Source organism: Dipteris shenzhenensis, chromosome 21, assembly GCF_047967505.1.
Source record: "Dipteris shenzhenensis isolate YYH24624 ecotype China chromosome 21, Dip_SZ_1.0, whole genome shotgun sequence".
NCBI lineage: Eukaryota > Viridiplantae > Streptophyta > Polypodiopsida > Gleicheniales > Dipteridaceae > Dipteris > Dipteris shenzhenensis.
This window is the reverse complement of record NC_141616.1, coordinates 47,433,895-47,454,495: the sequence shown is the minus strand read 5'-3', so window position 1 is coordinate 47,454,495 and position 20,601 is coordinate 47,433,895. Positions and strand designations below refer to the sequence as shown.

Genomic DNA, 20,601 nt, shown 5'->3' with positions numbered 1-20,601 from the left:
CATTTCATGACATCAGGTAGCCTTTTTTTTTTCAATTGAATGGCCAGGGCCTTGAGGTACTGTACAAGTACAGTACAAGTACAGTATGTTCCATACAATAGGTGTCGAAGAAAAGGGTTCCATAGAAATTTCAACTTAACATTAGGGATGTGGGAAACCCCACAAATCATGAAAAATTTCCACCAGCAGTCATATGATATGCATAAACTGTGATGCTGGTCCTTCAGACCTGGCGGAGAAGCATAAGGCCTTTTCACCGGCCTTCAAGAGAAACATTTCTTCCTTCGATTCAATGAATCTATTCTTTGTATATGGGAATTCAACCATCATTCGATAGATCCTTGTGCAATAAGATTTGGTGGGTTTTCTTCCATAGTTAGATTCTGATCCCTCAAGCTTTTGGTGGCAGGACCATCGGACAGGGACTAACATGGTTGACTCAATACAATTTGTGGGTTTCCCTCAAATGTCAGGTGTAACGAGAAGGGAAGCAGACTCAGACATCCTAAAGATTACATGCTAAACATCCAAGGTATCTTTACATGCAACGGTTCTTACTAAACCTGGAAGATTTGCTCTGATGAATCTTGTCTTGTTTTCAAAAACAACAAACAAGAGAACAGCCATGATCAACCAGGACTTCTCCCAAGTTGTAGAAGTCTCCAGATAAACATTCAAGAGACTTCTATGTTTAACATATGGTTCCAAAAGGATGGATGCCATTGTACGGCAAACAAAATATCAAATACAGAAATGTCGTAGGTATTTATCTATATAAATTCAGAAACTTCCCAAAAATCATCGTGCACCCATAGGTATTTATCTATACAAATTCAGAAACTTCCCAAAAATCAACGTGCACCCACAGTGGCAAAACATCAAAGTAGCTATGTGACACCCCATCGACTTCATTAGTACCTACAGTGGTCAAAATCATTGTATAAAGAACATGTTCTCACCCAATCCCATAGGTGTCTCATACATTCACCCACAACACGAATGTGTCAAACCATGTGAGCAAAAGCACCCCCTTTATTTATTCATTACTATTGTTATTTCTTAACATACTTGCTGAGCAAGGTTGAGATTGTTTGTTCGAAGATACTCCATACCAATGCATAGGGCTGGTAGATGACATCTGCAAGGCACATTGTTGCAATAAGCCCCACCATCAATATCCAGAAAAAAGCTACACTGAATTTAAATCAGTTGCTATAGTGAAAAATTACAAACCCTGCAAAGACACGAGCTGCAGTTCGATAAGCAGCCATTGCTTGATCACTCTCATCTTGAGCTGCATAAGCATGCCCGAACCCTATCCAGGCAGAAGCAAATGCACCATCCAAAGATGTCGCTTTGCTGCAATACATGATTACAATACAAATCTTTTATTTTGAGGATACAAAATTCTCCCTTTGTAAGTATTTTGGAAGCTCCTACGAAAGACATTCAAGTCCCTATGCAACATATCACATACACATGAGATGTATTTCACGACAAGATTGAGCTATCCACAATCTACAAACCCCACAAAATCACCTTTACCTGATGCCATTTAAAAACAAGGTAGGAAAAACCATATTGCAAAACAGTAGATACCAGAAATAACGACGTGCATGATCAAATTGACGTATGCAAAGGTAATAGCATCCCACTGCAAACCAAGCAATTGCCCTGCATACATAAGCTATGCTTAGAGTGATATAGAAAGGTAGCAACCTTTATACAAATTTCAATAGGAGTAGATGCAACACAATATCGATCCTAACTAAACTCTAACATAACATCTAAAGAAGTTATCACCACGATAGACATTTGGAGTCAACATAGCTTATAGGTAGCCCTCAGTACCAAAGGACACAACCTACAGCTAGATAGCATTCTTTGGGTTTCTGCGTACTTGATCCACTTTAGTAAAACCTTCCTCTATCAGGCATTGGCATGGAATGAAAAATTAGAGGATCAATTTGACCTGCAAAGTATCTTTGAACATTAAACCACTAGAACAGTTGAGATTGTAATAGTGAGAAGAGTAAAATGAAAAGTGATCTAGTAGATTATATATGTCCTCAACTTCATTCCTAGAGCATAAAAAAGCATTTTAGGATTCACATTATCACACAAATATTTACCTGAATTAAAAACACAATTTAGAGAATTGAAATAACTCATACTTGCATGAAAGGGAAAGGATGGGGTACTATTGAAGCCACTTTCCCCACCAAGGTTGAATACTTGGTGTATTTCCTTAATTATTCAGTAAATCTTATACTAAATGATGTCCAGACTTTACAACAGAACAAGCCAAGACCTTTGCTCATAGGCACATTTGTGAGAAAAATCACATGCACTTATGCGAGTAGACAGAAGCGAGAACGGTCCACACGTGGACAGGAAGAAGAAAAACAAGTGGATCTGTATAGTCGTTGCTTGAATAGGCTGACATAGAAGCTCCACCAATACAATGAGTAAGCACACTCTCCTACTTGTATATCAACTTCGATTGATGGACAGATTGATACCCAAGTGCTCACTACACTTCATATCCCAACTTCTTTTGAGAAACTGAGATGAGATTGTGTCACGTGTGAAGAGGGGAGTGAACCCCCAGCTTTTATAGACTATGCCTAAGGACAAGTCTAGGGTTAGGTTCACCTCTAGTGTCAAAGTCAGCTAACGTACCACCTGTTCAATCCTCCCTAGCCAACGATCAATCACGGGGCAGGCACTCAATAATTCCTCCCAGCCAATTCTTGTGACAGCAAACTCTCAAAACCACACCTTACGTGAAGCTCCAGCTTGCATATTCCACCAAGCCCCAATTCCTTAGATAGATCTAGTATGCCACATGTCTACATTCTAGGGTACCTCTTAAAAGCATATTTACTACCCCTCTCTTGGGATATCAATTTATTCACTTGCCTCTAGGCACATTTCCCACTTAATGCATTTAAGACCCATTGCCTTAGACCCATCTAGTCAGTGCCTTGTCACCCTCATCAAGGACCTTGACGTTAACCCCTTTGACCATTTACATAAAGCCCAAATAAATATAATACAAACATTGATCCTTTACAAAGGAAAATGTCGACTGACCCTTCCGAGGTCATGTTGCCTCAACTTGAGCGTAACATTCCTTCCCTCTTTAGGCATCAGCGTCCTCAATGATAAAGTCCCAACAGAGGGTACGCACAGCGGAAGACTAATAGTAATGCCCAGGAGCTCACACAGTGTGCGTGTGGGGGGGTGTGGAATCACAAACTTCTTCAACTAATGTGCATAGATGTGCAAGCTGTCTAGAGTGATCCTCTCCACCTTGCTGTCTGGAAACCAGCCTAGGTGGGCAGGCCTTCTCAACTTAGTCTGCAGCTTCTCTGTACCTCCTTCACCTCCTGGATATAGGCCCAAGGTAGGTCTAGTGCTGCTCCTATCTGTTGGCTGAAGGGTTGCTCCAGAAGATATGATGATCACAATACCTTGCTGCCCTAGAAGACAGCCAAGGTCAAGCCTCTAGGGAACTCAGTTTGTAGCACACCTTCCACTCTCCTTCACCCCCAGTGCTAGGCTGCCCTTTGCTGCTGCTGGAGACCTTCCGTACACTGCCCTGCAGCAGCCCGTACAGATTCATACAGTGGCTAACATCATCGCGCCTTCGTTCCTTGATCGAGATGCTGTGCAGATCTGCTCTGCTCTGCCCTTGACAGTCACCTGGCCATTCTCTGCCAGATCTGCCCTCGAGGCAAGCTTCCTTCTGCCAGGTACCTTTCTTTGTGTGAGGTACTGCCCATGTGGCAGCCCCCTCCCTCTTTCTTTTCCTAGGTTCACCCCCCCCATGCTCTCCTCATATGGGGGCTTACAGATGAGGAGGTGACCATTCCAACAAGAGAGAGAGAGAATCATACATGCAAAGCTTTGATAACAAATAATATATGTAATTGGTGGCAATATTAGGCACCTTAGCCCTCCTAGGCTCGACCGTATGAGCACTGAATTCAGGCTCCATTGGTGCTTTACCCTTCTCTTCACGAGATGGTCTAGCAGACATACTATGAACCATTTTTCTGAGCTCGGATTGCCCTACATTTGCTTGTAATTGTTGCGCTAAAATCTGTTGCAAGGCATCCTCCAATAATGCAATTCTACCAGACAGTGTATGGCCTACTGGGCGCGACACCTGCGGGGTCGGTTGGACTCCCGATTCTACGAGATGCACCCTTGAAGCTTCTTCTTCCACTTCCATTTAGGTCGATTGGGTTTTTTTTAAAATAAAATAAAATAAATAGCACTCTATATAAAGTGTAAGTACAAACTGTCACAACTTCCCTATGCTAGGGACTGCCTGCAATCCAGACAACTACAACTTCGCAATTTAAAAATACTAGGGAGATATCAGTAATCTTTAGTAATGGGAGATAACCAAACCCACAATAAAATTTCGAAACTCAAACAACTCCAAGGCATAAAGAAATAGAAAGCTCCCTCGTCCAAACTTCAGTGTTCAGGCTCCTGATCGCCCCTATTCAACACCATGCCACTTCGATACATCCAAATCCACTCAAAAGCGCCTCTAAACTGATTTTCCGTCAAGTTCCGTCAAGTTCCGTCAATATTCGGACGAAAAAAACGGGATTCCGTCAGTGATCGACGGAAATTCCTTGATCAATTTTTTTTTTTTCCTCTTGGGCAAACTGTATTGCAACCAAGCTCCCTGTAAGCCACTCCCAATCTGTATTTATGATCTGTCCTGCAACCACCTGCCTTTACGTTGGATTCAAGAGAAGATCAGCCGTTATAAACAAATACCCAGGCTCCAGCCTCTCTTTTGTTACTGCACACGAGGCTCCCAACAGACTAAGGTTGGTGTGTTGCTAAACAAATAAGTTGTACAATGAAGCGATGAACAGCCATGTGGGCATAGCATCCGTCAACCACACGATCACGAACGAGTTCACCAACCACCTGCAAACTAACACTATAACAACGACGTGAACTCCTGCATCCATGCAACCTCTATGGTCTGACAGGCTCCCCACAAATCTCTCCACCTTTCAACGTTTGCTCAAGCTTAAGGTGGATATCGATAGAGAGCTTCTTTTTCAAACGCACACTACGCATGCGTCATGCAAATTTGAGGTAGCAATACCAACCACTTGATACGCTTCACCCATCGCACCCTCCTTTAAAGCGGGCAAACCTTTCACGTCCGGATTTTCCTGCTTGCAGCCGTGGATATTACAATCATTTGCCTTTCAGGATAATCTCGACATCACCACTCTAGCATCCCGATGTAGGTGCCTTTATACGTTCATACACAGAGAGCTCGTTGACCAAGCCTTCCTGCACCTTTGTAACCTAACGCTCTGATTCCAAATGTCAAAGTCAGCTAACGTACCACCTGTTCAATCCTCCCTAGCCAACGATCAATCACGGGGCAGGCACTCAATTTTTCCTCCCAGCCAATTCTCGGTGGTAGCAAACTCTCAAAACCACACCTTACGTGAAGGCTCCAACTTGCATATTCCACCAAGCCCCAATTCCCCAGATGGATCTAGTATGCCACATGTCTACATTCTAGGGTACCTCTTAAAAGCATATTTACAACCCCTCTCTTGGGATATTAATTTATTCACTTGCCCCTAGGCACATTTCCCACTTAATGCATTTAAGATCCATTGCCTTAGACCCATCTAGTCAGTGCCTTGTCACCCTCATCAAGGACCTTGACATTAACCCCTTTGACCATTTACATGAAGCCCAAATAAATATAATACAAACATTGATTCTTTACAAAGGAAAATGTCGACTGACCCTTCCGAGGTCATGTTGCCTCAACTTGAGCGTTAACATCTAGCATCCCGATATGACATGTGGCTGACCTATCACATCAGCCAACTTGACAGGTTGACTCGACGATCACATCAAGTTACTTGACACATGATCAACAGACTACAGTGTTACTGCCAACCAATCAAATCCATTTCCTCATTGTGTATAGATACCACATCAGATATACGGTAGTGCCACAACATCTACACAATTGCCATGTCAACAACCCCATGGCAACCCATCTTGGTACCATGTCACCCCCCTGTAGCTGTCCATGAGATGGGTGGAAGAATACAAGATGGAGATGCACCAGTCATCACATATCCTAATGCTCCTTGCATCATCGTCATGTAAGAATTTAGATCTAGGTGCATTACAATCGATGGAGTATCCCCTCCCCCCCCCGACGGCCGCCCTTACTAGAAAGAATTTAGATCTAGGTGCATTACAATCGATGGAGTATCCCCTCCCCCCCGACGGCCGCCCTTCAATGTCCAATATCTAGACTATTGTTTTGGTCCGAACCAAGCAAATTCTGAAAGTTATCAAAGCAAGTGAGATTGGTTGTCTTGGATTCATAATCTCTAAGACCTCCAAGCGGTCTGAATCGAATCCAAGAATGATCAATTGATGTGCTAAAGTCCTCATGTACCATCTAGAAAGCACACCTTGATGGAGCAAGAGCTATCATTGCTAATGCTGATCCTTTTGAGTTGCAAAAATGATTAAACTGTGTTAATAAGAATTCTCCTCCTCTCTAAATTCAATGTCTTTCGAGTTTCATTTACACAGTTTGGGAGCAAGAAGAACATCAGCTAATACCTTTGTCTCACCTATGCTTGTGGTAAATCCTACAATGCTACACCTTGCACTAAGCTGTATTACTCCCTTCTTTTTGGCCATGTGGCTGGTGGCACCACAATCTATATACCAAACATCCTCCAATTTCATTACCACATTAGTAATAATGGGTATCTTCGAGGTCCTGCCAAGGATGTATATTGGCACATTTCTACTGTTTAATTCTAAATAGGAGATGCAAAGTTTGTGAAGCAAAACTTGCCCTAACTTTGGCTATCTCTTTATAGGTAGAGGAGTGGCACACCCTTCTATAGCAGCGGGATGTGGCCCGCAAGGAGGGGAAGCCGACAATGGTTTGAGGTGGGCAGCTCCTAATAGGCCCCGAACGGTCATCAATTAGCTTCCCTACAGTCTTACATAGGATGAGATATAGCCTTTTACACAGAGACCTATTAGAGCCCAGAGTGCCCTTTGCCTATAGTAAGTGGATACGCTTGGGAGGCCGAATTTCGAGTAGACAAGGTAGAGTACGGGGAGTGGTAGTTCATTACATATCATTCTCTTCTTTTTGTGCAATCACAAGCAATAGAATGAAGATAGATCTTCGACGAGAACATGATAGGGGTATATTTCGAAAAGGGTCTCTATAGGATGATGGCCTTGACTATTCAGGCCAACATCGACTCCAAAAGGCTATGGCATGAGCTTTATGGATAGCTGCATGTAGAAGCCAACTTCATGGCTAACAGTGTCCTGCAATTAACTCACACAAATATTGGCGGTAATATAACTAGCCCATCACTTAGTGTACTTTGTGACCTTCATTGATGATTGGAGGAAGGAGATTTTGTATACTTTGGAGAAAAAAGCTGGAGGCATTTCACTTCAAGGAATGGTTGGGACAATCCCCATTTGAGAGGCGCGACAAACATGTCAGATTTCTATGGATTTGGATTCAATGCCCTTCTCGAGAGTACCTCTCATTGCAATATTCATTGCAATATGTTACTTCCCTCCCTAAGCCTCAAACCTTACTCGAGACCTATGCGAGGAGACTAAGACTTCACAATACGCATCCCTATACCTGGGCATCATGGATTTCTTGAGTCAAGGGGAAGTTGTCCTCTTGGGGCGCTTCGATGCGAGGACGGGCACAAGTCGAGTACCGCTTCTAGATTTTCGAGATGATTCTATCTTATTATCAGATGTTGATCTAGACAAGCTTGGGATGTCTGCAGATAGACAAGCACTAGTCACATCCTATGGCTGCACTCCCCACGGGTAGGATACATGATCTTATCATTTATAATGGTCTAGATCGATGGTTCTCCTCAAATGGTTTCACTTGTTTCCCACATGGGAGGGGCTTTGGTATAGTTGACTATCTCATCGGATCCCCTGCCTTCACCTCACATATCACATATTTCTCTATCTCACCACCACCTCCAAGAGCTGATCACACTTACTTGTTTTTATTATATCCATCCCACATTTTACAACGCATACCACGACACTGCTCACACACACACTACATATCACAACATACATTTTGATCATAGTCTCTCACATATGTACTATGCACACCTTTCCACGTTACTCACATATGTTGATCACATACCGCTTCTAGAGGATTGAGCAGCTCTCATCACCTACTCTACCCATGAAGTTCCCCACACACTTTTCACACAAGCTCCATTTGCCCACCATCTCTTTAGTACCTTGCGATAATAGTTGGTAGAATGATGAGTGTAAGGCTTTACGCCAGCAACTCAGATCCGAGACTAAGCATTGTCTTCCAATGAGGACGAGACGATATGCGAGTACCGTCGTCTGGTACACTAGAAGAAATAGCTTAGTAATAACTCTGAAATCAACAATCAAGGAAATTCACAGCTCCTGCGAACGCCCCCCCCTCCCTCGCTCCTGTCTACCCCCCCTCGCGCTGCGCAGCCCCTCCCCTCCCCCTCCTCCCTCACTGTCGCCTCCCGCCGCGGCCCTCCGTCCCCCTCTCCTCCCTCTCTGCCCGCCGTCCCCCCCCGCTCTGCTCCTCCCCTCTCCGTTCCCTCCCCACCTCCCCCCCGCTCCGCTCCTCCCCTCTCCGCTCTTCGTTCCCTCCCCGCCTCCCCCCCCTCGCGTTGCGCTACCACTCCCCCCCGCCCCCTCCCCCCCGCTGCGGCGCAACGCTGCCCCCCCCTCCCCCTCCTTCCTCGCCTCTCCTCCTCGCCCCCTCTCGTGCGGCGCTACCACACCCCCTCCCTTTCCCTCCTCTCCCCCTCCCTGCGCTGCGCTGCCCCCCCCCTCTCTCCTCCTTCCTTCCCTCCGCCACCTGCTCCCTCTTCACACCTCTCCCCCCCCACTTCCCCGTACCTCTCCATCCCTCCCTCTTCCCTCCCCCGCCTCCGTACCACTCCCCCCCTCCTTCGTCTCTGCCGTTTCCTTCTCTTTCCCCCGACTTTGGAGCGTTCGCAGTTTGTCGATGCGGTATGGCGGCCAAGAGCCCGAAACCGGCGGCCCACACGCACCCCCCCCTCCATCAGCCTACCGCGTAACACTGACAGAGCACCAGGTCTCCTTGGTGAAGCAAGCCGCCACGGACTTCTCCGAGACATCCGTTTATGGGAGAGTCATTGGCTACTCCCCTTCACGAGCAGACATCAGGGACTGGTTGCAGTCCACCCTCTACCTTGAGGACAACCACATTGAGGAGGTTGCACTCATGGGATGTGGTATCTTCTGGCTCAAGCTCTCCTCAGCACAGGCTGCGAGCGATATGGTCAGACGATCCCCTACTTCTGTGGGTGGGAAGATCATCCTTATGGTCCCATGGTATAGGGGTTTCAGTGTAGTGGACTTCGATGCCCGCTTTCGCATTCCTCGCCATCCAGTTACCCTCTGTTGGGGTAAAGGCACATTGCCAACCCTTCATTAAAAGATAGGACACCTATGACTGTCTTAAGACAGTCATAGGGTAAACCTAATCCTAATAAAACACAAGTGAGTTTGTGGTGTGGCTCATCATTCTTCACACCCGCACTAGAGTGTCACTCTCTCTCACTCTCACTCTCTTGCTCTCTTCCACTGTTCTCCCTTGAAGCATAAGGGAGATGCCTTAGATGCTTTCAAGAAGTTTGTCGCTCAGGTTGAGAATCGGACAGGTCGTAGGTTGAAATGCCTCAGATCCGATAATGGGGGTGAGTATGTGTCACATGCTTTTGTGCAGTTTTGCCAAGCTAAGGGCATCAAACAGGAACTCACAGCTCCTCATAATGCATCTCAAAATGGTGCAAGTGAGCGGATGAATCGAACTATTCAGGAGAAGGTTCGATGTATGTTGTCTTATGCTGCATTACCCCATGGCTTTTGGGCAGAAGCCGTGCAAACAGCAGTTCACATTATTAACAGGTCACCAAATAAGGCTTTGGAGTTGAAAGTGCCAGAGGAGGTGTGGTCTGGCAAGCCACCCTCATATAAGCACTTACGTGTATTTGGCTGCGAGTGCTTTGCTCATGTACGCAAAGATCTACGCACCAAACTGGATCCAAAGTCTATCAGATGCATCTTTATGGGTTATGGTGACGAAGGTGAAATGGGGTACAGGTTATGGGATCCCGTTAAACGGAAGATTATACGCAGCAATGATGTCATCTTTAAAGAAGATTGTGTACACAAGGAACCCGTGCAACCTGTGGAATACAGGAGGGTTATTTATGATGATGTTGGACAGCAAAGAATGCCCATTTATATGCAGCAGCAGCCTGCTGCAGATCACCCTGTTCAAGAGGGTATACAGGCTGAAAATCAGCCAGATAATTTTGCCAGTGATGCACCACTAGATGTGCAAATAGATGGGGCTGTAGTACAGCCAGATATGGTGGTACAGCCACCCGTCATGCATGAAGAACAGGCTGGACAGCAGCCTAATCCGGAACATTTTGTTAGGAGGAGCACCCGTGCACAACGGCCTCCTGCCAGGTTTGTTCCAGGAGCCAATAATGTGGCTGATTTTATCATGCTGACAGATTGTGGTGAGCCTTCCAGCTTCAAGGAAGCTATGGGAAGAGCAGAGAAAAAGAAGTGGGAGAAAGCCATGCAGTCAGAAATTGACTCCCTACTTCAGAATGATACATGGGACTTGGTGCAGCTACCTACAGGCAGAAAGGTTTTGCCATGCAAGTGGGTTTACAAAGTCAAAGTGGATTCAAATGCTTTACCTCGGTATAAGGCCAGATTGATTGCCAAGGGATTTAAGCAGGAGAAGGGCATTGACTTTGATGAGATTTTTTCCCCGGTAGTCAAGATGACTACTTTGAGAGCAGTGTTAGCTCTTGTTGCTCATGACGACATGGATTTATGTCAGATGGATGTGAAGACAGCCTTTCTTCACGGAGATCTTCATGATGAGATCTATATGAGTCAACCAGAGGGATATGCTGTTAAAGGGAAAGAACAGCTTGTGTGTAAGCTCAAGAGGAGCTTGTATGGACTCAAGCAGGCGCCAAGGGAATGGTACAAGAAGTTTGATGCCTTCATGCAGTCCCAAGGGTATCATCGGTGTGAGACCGATCATTGCTTGTACACCAAACGGGCAAAGGATGGCAGTTTGATGCTACTCATTCTATATGTGGAAGACATGCTTATTGCCAGTAAATCTCAGCATGAGATTAGTGCTTTGAAGAAACAACTGCATAAGTCTTTTGACATGAAAGACTTGGGTGATGCAAATCATATTCTTGGCATGCGTATTACTCGTGACAAGTCCAAGGGACTTTTGTTTCTGTCACAGAAAGAGTATATTGACAAAGTACTGCAGAGGTTTAAAATGGAGGGGGGGAAGTCCATTAGTACCCCGTTGCCTCCACATTTAAAACTCAACAGTAAGGACAGCCCCAGATCAGATGATGATAAGGCTGAAATGGCCAAGGTTCCGTATGCATCTGCAGTTGGATCTTTGATGTATGCCATGGTTGCCACTCGTCCGGATATTGCTTTTGCGGTGGGAGTCATCAGCAGGTATATGGCAAATCCAGGCAAGCGGCATTGGGAAGCAGTGAAAGGTGTCTTGAGGTATCTCAAGGGTACCAAAGACTTGTGCATATGCTATGGTAGGCAAGATGCATTGGTGCATGGTTTTACAGATTCAGACTATGCAGGGAATGCAGATAACCGGAAGTCTACTACCGGTTATATTTTCACATTTGCAGGAGGTGCTATATCATGGGTGTCTCGGTTGCAGAAATGCGTTGCACTGTCAACCACAGAAGCTGAATATGTTGCAGCCACTGAGGCCTGCAAGGAAGCAATATGGCTTACTCGGCTGGTGGGAGATTTGGGCATTACAGGAGATATGCCAGTTTTGCATTGTGATAGTCAGAGTGCTATCATGTTGGCAAAGAATCCGGTCTTTCATCAGAAGACCAAGCACATAGAAGTGAAATATCATTTCATCAGGGAGGTACTGGAAGACAAGCGACTTGAGCTTGTGAAAGTGCACACTGATGATAATCCTGCAGATTTGCTCACTAAGAGCCTGCCTACAGAGCGGTTTGCACATTGCCGCCACATCATGGGATTAGGTTGAGACCATTCTTATTTTATGGTCTTGTATACAGTAACTGTATATTGCTGTAATTTTTATTCTTTTCTCCCCTTTAGACACATTGGCCTTTAGGTGGGAGGTTGTTGGGGTAAAGGCACATTGCCAACCCTTCATTAAAAGATAGGACACCTATGACTGTCTTAAGACAGTCATAGGGTAAACCTAATCCTAATAAAACACAAGTGAGTTTGTGGTGTGGCTCATCATTCTTCACACCCGCACTAGAGTGTCACTCTCTCTCACTCTCACTCTCTTGCTCTCTTCCACTGTTCTCCCCCTCTCACCCTCATTTTCCCAGGCCTCGCAACCGAGCTTCGCCCGATCATCAAGGACCTGGGGGTGCACTTTGGCTGGCCCATGCAGGACACCTACGTTGATGCGGCGGCAGCCCAAGGGGTGCCACGTGTCAAAGTGGCGGTCCTAGATCCGCAGAGTATCCCCTCGGAGTTTGAGATCGAGACGGACACAGGTGTGGTGATGCAACGCATTATGGTCACTCGTCGCCCAGATCAGTGTCTGAGATGCCACGGTTTCGGGCACCAGGCGCGCTCCTGCCCTCGCTTCACGAGGACAGAACCTCAGAAGGCCCCCATCCAAGCAACTCAGGATCCCCCCCGCCAGGCATTGACACCCCCTCCCGAAGGGGAAGGCTGGACTGAGGTCAAAAGAAAACGGAAAGGAAACAAAGCAAGAACAAAAAAGCCTTCCCATCTACAGCAAGAGCCCCCCCCGGTGGTCACCAATCAGCAACAGCCTGGTAAGGGGAAGGAGAAAGGGAAGGAGAAGATCAGCCAGCCTCCCCCTCATCCTTCACCCCGCCCTCCCTCCCCTCCTCCCACCTCCTTGGTCCCCCGACCTCCACCCCCTCCAGGATCCCCCCCACCATCGGTGGTTTCCGCTCCCCTCTCTTCCTCGAGCATGATCCAGAGGGAACCCCCCTCTCCGCCTGCGCCACCTGCAGCCCCGAAGCCAGCACAGACCTCCCCCGCGCCTATCCCTCCTGGCCCGACGGAGGGGAGAGGCCCTTCCCCGCAGAAGGCCAGCACCACTCCAGCTTGTTCGACAGCCAGCACCCCTCTCTCTGGTTCAAACTCCTCATCCTCGTCCCCACACCCAAGGGCTGCTCCTAGAGCTCTACCTTTGGAGTTTTACCGAGCAGGACCTTCGGATTATCTGGATGCAGCGGGTATTGGCTCCTTCCCTGCATGCCTAGACATCATCATCTTCTTCCTCCGCAAGGGGGCGGAGGGTAAGGTGTCCATCCTTGCCCCCCACGATGGTCCTAGCTATTCCTTCACTATCACCAATGACGGGAATGAGCAATGGACGAATGAAAATGTTTGGGAGACGATTCGAGATCAGTCCCAGGAGCAGGTGCAGGACTGGATCGGTAGGAGAGCAGCGGAGCTTCTTCAGCAGCAGTGGAAGGAGGGTGACGTTCGTCTGAGATGGCGCCACAACGCCAAACAATTCCGCCTTTTGGTCATTATTCGGCTGCCTCTGGAGTAGGTCTACGCAGAAGGGCTCCGCCCATGGAGGACCTCAGAGGTAGCGGGCTTCTACAGTATTTCCTTGGCAGAGGCGTCGAGCTGGTTAGAGAGAGTTTACCACCATGGGACGAAGGGCCTCTCCCCTCTGTTGAAGGTTTTAGAGGATGGCTCCGATGATCCAGCCTCTCCTTCGAAACCCTCACAGAAGTGCCTTCGTCTGCACACTGGACATCCTCCGACCACCTCGACATCGACCGCAAGCAGACAGCTGTTTGTGGCCCATCTCCCCTCTTCATGAGTATACGCATTATCTTTTGGAACGTCAATGGGTTCCACTCATCAGGAACCCGCGACCCCAGGAAGATGGTGCTCAGACAAGAGCTCCAGCCAGCCTTGGTGGGAAGGGTAGATGTGCTCCTATTGCAGAAACACAAGCTTTCGGCTTCTCAGACCAGTAATTGTGGGAAGGTCCTCACAGGACGCTCCCACACCTACTGGGAACCTTCGATTGGCGAGCAGCGGAGCAGCGGGGGTGTCTGTACCTCCATCGACGCTTCTCTAGTTCAACATGTGTGTGGTTTTGGCACCCTGATCCCAGGACGTGCGCTTTGGGTGGGCTTGAATATTGAGGGATCCCGTATCGGCATCCTCAATATCTATGCCCCGACCGACCTCAGATGGAGAGCCGCTTTTTGGAGCTCTTTGACAGACTTATTGCCAGAGATGGATTCTTGGATTGTAGGAGGGGACTTCAACAACCTTGAGACCTTAGAGGATCAGCAAGGACGGGGCCCAGAGTTCCTCAGTATAGCTCGAGTGGAGCAGGCAGATTGGGACTCCTTCATGTTCGCAGTGGGAGGTCGGGACAGCTGGAGGGAGCCTTCCTTTCGCAGATGGACAGGGAGTCTGGACTTCTCTTGGGGTTACAGGAGGGAGGGAGGCAGACTTCTGGAGCGGCTGGACCGTTTCTATGTCAGCGATTGGGCGCTTGGCAGAGGTGGAGAGTCAGGAGTGGTTCTAGGGATGACACTCTCTGACCATGCCCCAGTCATCCTAGTCATGGACTCAGCCTCTCACTCCTCACCTCCACGCTCATGCCGGATCCCAGACTCCATCTACTCCAGAGCAGCAGTTCGCAGCAGGATAGTGGACCTGTGGGAGCAGGATTGGGACCCCATGGGGGATATGGCAGCACAGGTAGCTCAGGCGCTTGCCGAATCTAGTCTCATCTGTCAGCAGGAGGCGATTCAGGTCAGGCAGCAGTGGTGGGCGAAGGAGAGGGGTCTCAGACGAGATCTCGACTCAATTCAGCGGATGCAGCATTCTTCTCCACGCTTTGAGGAGCTCAGACGACAGGAGGTTCGAGCCCGAGCCATGCTAGAGGAGATCATCCAGCGACGTTCAAAGTTCTCGTTTCATGCTTCCAAGTCCTTCTGGGCTAGGAAAGGCGACAGGATGTGCAGAGAGTTCTTCAGGACTCATGGCCAGAGGTCAACAGGGGAACAGCTCCGATCTCTTAGAGCGCACGATGGTAGTGTCAGGACAGATCACGACGAGGTCCGGGACTTGGCGACAGATTTCTACAGATCCCTGTTCCAGCAGGAGCCCCCACACCCTCGTGGCCGCCTATGCAGGGAGGAGGTGTGGAGGTATACACCACTGCTCGTGCAGCCTAGCATGAGTGATTCCCTTCTCGCCCCTTACACCGTGGCAGAGATGCAGGATGCGGTGAGCGCTATTGATGGGCAGAAATGCCCAGGTGAGGATGGCCTCTCTAGAGCTTTCTTCACCACCTTCTGGGAGCAGGTCCACCAGCCCTTGCTCGCAGCCTTCCAGCATATCTTCTCCAGCGGACAGATGCCAGAGAGCCTTGCGACAGGCTTGATTTGCCTCATCCCCAAAGGGGGGGACCGTCAGGAGATTAGACAGTGGCGCCCTATCACCCTCCTCCCGACTGCCTAAAAAATCCTCGCCAAGATGATCAGTAGCCGCATTCGCCCCCTGCTACACGACTTGATCCATGACACCCAGACTGGTTTTGTCCAAGATCTCAGCATTTTGGACAACATCTTCACTTTCTCAGAGGCGACGGAGTGGGCCCAGCACAGTGGCCAGCACCTTGCCATACTCCTTGACTTTGAGAAGGCGTACGACAGGGTAGACTGGTCCTTCTTGGAAGGTACACTCTCTCGGTTCGGTTTTCTGAACGAGTGGATCAGAGGTATTGCTAGCCTCTACTAAGTCGGCCTCCAGCCGGGTTATCATCAGCGGCAGGATGGGGGAGAGACTCACCCTCCAGCACTCGGTGCGTCACGGCTGCCTACTTGCACCCTACCTCTTCCTATTTTTTGCGGAGGCCATGACCACGAGCCCGTACCACTGGTCTTCGCGGGATGCGTCTCCCTATTCGAGACGATGCAAAACTTTTGGACTCCGAGTATGCAGACGACACAGCCCTATATGTGCAGGATGATATCGAGTCACTGGAGCGAGTGAGACTGTCCTTAGAGGTTTTTTGCCTAACCGCTGGGGTGAAAATCAATTGGCATAAGTCAGTTGGTTTTCTTACGGATCCGGGAGCCAGCTCACAGTGGGGTATTTTCTTGGGGTTTCGCTGGATCCCTAGAGGACAGATGACACGATACCTAGGATTCCAGGTAGGCCTGGACATCACGCTGACTCAGCAGTTCTTACCGGTCCTAGCCTCCATACGACGGAAGCTAGCCTTCTGGAGCACGGCTCGGCTATCCTTGGCAAGCAGGGCCCTTGTGGTCAACCAGGTCCTTCTTGCCACCGCTTGGAATGTGGCCTCTTGCTGGTGTTCCTCGAGATCATGTGTTAGCCCAGCTGAGGAGACTGGTGCGGAACTTCCTTTGGTCTAGCTCAGATGGTTCCGGCACCACTAGAGCCCGGGTCGCCTGGCAGACAATCATTCTCCCCCAGACAGAGGGCGGCCTTGGCATCATAGATCCAGAACTACAGAGTCGGGCACTACTTGGCAAGTTAGTCATCCGCGGTCTGACCCCAAGAGGGCAAACGTGGAAGCTCTTGCTTCAGCATGGTCTCAGCGCGTGTACCCCCCACAGAGGGGGTGATTGGCAGCCATCTATCCGGTGGATCTTCACTTCTGCCCCATTGACTCAGCCCCATTCCCCCTTCCTCCGTAGCCTCGTCTTAGTCTGGAGGAAGTTGCGACACAACCTCTCCCAGGTTTCCCCTAGCTGCCGAGAGGAGATAGACAGACAGCCCCTGATCTGGAGTAGCCAGGCGACAGATGATACAGGTCGCCAGCTTGGAGAGAGATCCCATATCCCTTGGGCTCTCTGGGCGCGTGGGCCCGCGCCCTCGCTCCGGGTTTGGAGGGACGTCTACAGCTAGCTGAGCCTAGGCGAGCTGGCAGCAATAGTAGGTACGGCACGTGGGATCCAGGCTCGGCGAGCGGAGATCGATGCTACCATTCCTACAGATTGGAGGATTCCCATGGTCACCAGACAGCTCTTCCCGGGAGATGAGAGATAGCTAGGACAGTTCACACCCCGGGGCATCCCTTTGGTGGTTGCAAGCCTTTTCTCAGACTCCTCGATCCACTTCTTCTCCGTCGCCGATGATAGCCGCCTCCAGAGCAGAGAGGCCGTGATCGACCCCCAGCTTCCCTGGCAGCACCTTCGCATCATAGGGCTGCAAGGGAAAACGTGGCATAGAGACTTATGCAGGACCAGGACTGGAGACTCTGGATATGGGAGGGCCGTTCCTTGACAGAGGTGGAGTGGGACCCAGGGGAGTGGCGCTGGCCACCATTGGAGACCTCAGAGAACCCTACCCCCTTCTTCTCTTACAGTGCGCGTACTGGTAGGCGTGCTCTTGGGGCTATCCAGTGCGGGCTACCCACACACGCACATAGTTGGTATGCCCAAGGGATATCTCTGGTCTTTCTTCGCACATTCTGGAAGACTCTTTGGGCAAGCTGGCGGCCGAGGAAGATCTCTTACTTTCTTTGGATGGTGGCACACAAGGGGCTACCAGTTGGCAGCTGGCTGAGGCAGATGGGGCAGGAGGGGCACTGCCAGATGTGTTTTCAAGAGGAGTCGTCCCTGAAGCACTGCCTTTGGAGCTGCTTTCATGCGCAGACAGTTTGGAAGGGAGTCGTGGGAATCTTAGTGAGGGCTGCACCCGAGCTAGGACCGGTCACTTGGGGAGCCGTTTGCTGGTACAGCACCGAGATGGGACATCACTTGGCTTATGAGTTCTCTAGGCAGGATCCAGTCTTCTTCATCACGCAGGCCACTTGGGCATACATGGACAGCTTCCCTTGGCATCTGACAGAGACAGATGCAGGAGCGATGACTCGGCACCCAGTTTGGGAGATCATAGGAAGCATTGCAAGCTGGCATATCTGGACTTCCAGATGCGCGCAGACCTTAGGAGATCAGGCTTCTTCTGCTACCCAGACCCTAGCAGACATTTGGAGCACGATCATTCACACGCTCAAGGGTCAGTGGGATCAGATTCAAGGGGAGTCCTGGCCAAGGAAGGAAAAGAGACGGCGCAGTTAGAAAAGACCCAACAGAGGGTACACGCAGCGGAAATAATGCCCAGGAGCTCACACAGTGTGCGGTGTGGGTGTGGAATCACAAACTTCTTTACTTATGTGCATTCAATAGGTGTGCAGACTCATGAATAGACAATGAACCAAACTAGATAGAGAAACCACCAAAATAATATATTTCCGTCCACAACTATGGACACAATACAAAAGAGACAGATCCAGAGTCCCACCAATGGTGTGGTCCTCTGATCTTACCACAAAGTCCTTCTCCTATCTGCTGGCTATCTCTAGACTAGAGTCCGCGTGCTCCACCTCGAGCGTAAGTAAACTTTCTGTCTAGAATGATCTTCTCCACCTTGCTGTCTGGAAACCAGTCTAGGTGGGCAGCTTCCTGTTAGCTAAGTCTGCAGCACAAGGTACTTCTTTCTCCTCCCGACTGTAGGCCCAAAGATAGCCCTGCTGCTGCTCCTTCTGCTGGTGGAATTGCTGCTCCAGATGATGTGAAATGAGGCCTGAATGGCCCCCTTATATAGCCCTCAAGGGCCTGGCCAGCCAACCGACCCAGCAGCCCTAGAAAGGGCCGACTGCTGGTCGGTTCAGCCACCTGCCCCTGGCCGACCAAAACCGACCCACAGCTCCCTATTTATGGGACTGTGGGCTGCCCTTTTGGGGCACACATTACAAGGGCCCTTGGCCCACCTTTCAAGGGCAGATGCCCTATAAATATAGGGTCCAGTCCAGCCTCTGATCCCCCTCTTTGCTGCGTGACCCTGCGCCACTGTCTGCCTCCATGTGAGGCCTGTTCCAGCCTGCTGTGCTGGCCTGCCAGGTTTGTTTCCAGGCCCCAAAGTACTGCTGTTCCTGCTGCTGTCAATGCGCCTTGTTCAGGGCTTGCTGCAGGTCGAGATCCTGCCTGCAACCCTTGCCATCCAGGTCGCTTCTTCCGTGACTGCATCCTGCCATGAAGACGCCTTGAGCTGCCTCTGCCAGTCCCTTCACTGGTACCTGGGTACCACGCTTTTGTGCTTAGGTTCACCCCCCCCATGCTCTCCTCATATGGGGGCTTACAGATGGGGCAGTGACCTCTCCAACAGGCGCTTCCTTCGCAACTGGGACCACCGAGAGCTGTTCTTCCAGCACTCTGCTCAGAGTCTTCAGTGGCATTACTCCCCCCCACCGTGGCTGTTTGTCCACTCTCTGATGATTATGCCCTGAGAGGCTTGTAATTAGCATTTTGGCTCCTCGGGCTGTATCCATTTTGTGATTGCAGCCCGCTGGCCTTTAGGCCCTCTTGTACTCTCGTTTTCAAGTAATATAACTAGCACTACTTTTTGCGCAAAAAAAAACTCTGAAATCCCCATTTGCACTTATGAACACCACACTCTGGCACTCTTATTCACACACACTACATGATGTACCTGACCAACTAGCACCTGATCTCTTGCACTTACCACGCCTTGCCTCCTGCACAATTTTCACTACCAGTGGGGTCAAACACACAGCCCTAAAGCTTTACAATGGCTAGCACAGCTTCTACAGAGACCACTGCTACGGATTTCAGCAGAGGGCTTCATTGATCCACTAGGATACAAACGAATCCATCTCCCTCACTACTTGAAGATATCGAAAGGCAGTTCCACGTTTCATCACATTGACTTCGCATTGGAGTGGACGGACAGTGGGCATACCCAGAGAGGGTTGCATCTGCACTCTATGTGATTAGTAGGAGAGTGAGTTAGAGGAGCACTTTGCTTTCAAATGCCCTATATGCTATGAGATCCAAGGTTAATATCACTTTCTTTAGGGATGGTTTCCGACCCCTATCTACCTTCTTGTCCTACCAAGATTAGAGATGCTTGGCAACCGTCATCCATGAGGCCATCCAACACAAGAAGCATTTGTTCAAGACGCAAAGACGTGATCAGCATATACAGCCAGACTCCATTTAGAGCATGATTAGTGAGTTTTTCCAACCTGACAGCACTAACTAGTAGAGCTCAGAGAGACGACAAATCCGAGGACCAGAGCGAGAGACATGGCACACTCTGCTGCGGGTTGAGGCACAAATTAGACTAGGAGACCTTCTCCATGCTCGCCAAAGGTACGGCCGAAGGGAGTGATAGTGGCACATGTTTGACGCAAGGCCATAGCTAGGAGACCACAGTAAACCATCCCTACCGAGAACCATCAATGCTCTATGACGGGCTTATGCCACGGAAACTCCATACATCATCCTTCCCCCTGCACCCGCACCCTCCCCTTCCCTCCCTTTCCCCCCTTTAGGCTTGATCTCTCAACCAGCTTCCAGATGACCATCACAGTGTTGCCCGCCCCCATCTTCT

The 20,601-nt window shown here is 49.3% G+C and overlaps 1 protein-coding gene across 2 annotated transcripts in view; it reads right to left on the bottom strand.

Annotated features, from left to right (window-relative positions):
- The window catches only part of APC6 (anaphase promoting complex 6), a 72,655-nt gene that overhangs the window by 1,881 nt on the left and 50,173 nt on the right, over positions 1-20,601 (bottom strand). For both annotated transcript variants that reach the window (XM_087392715.1, XM_087392716.1), the window contains 3 exons: positions 1,600-1,674; positions 1,234-1,359; positions 1,069-1,138 (listed from right to left, as the gene is read on the bottom strand). In XM_087392715.1, coding sequence (XP_087248841.1) covers positions 1,069-1,138; positions 1,234-1,359; positions 1,600-1,674 — 271 coding nt within the window. The remainder of the gene's footprint in view (positions 1-1,068; positions 1,139-1,233; positions 1,360-1,599; positions 1,675-20,601) is intronic.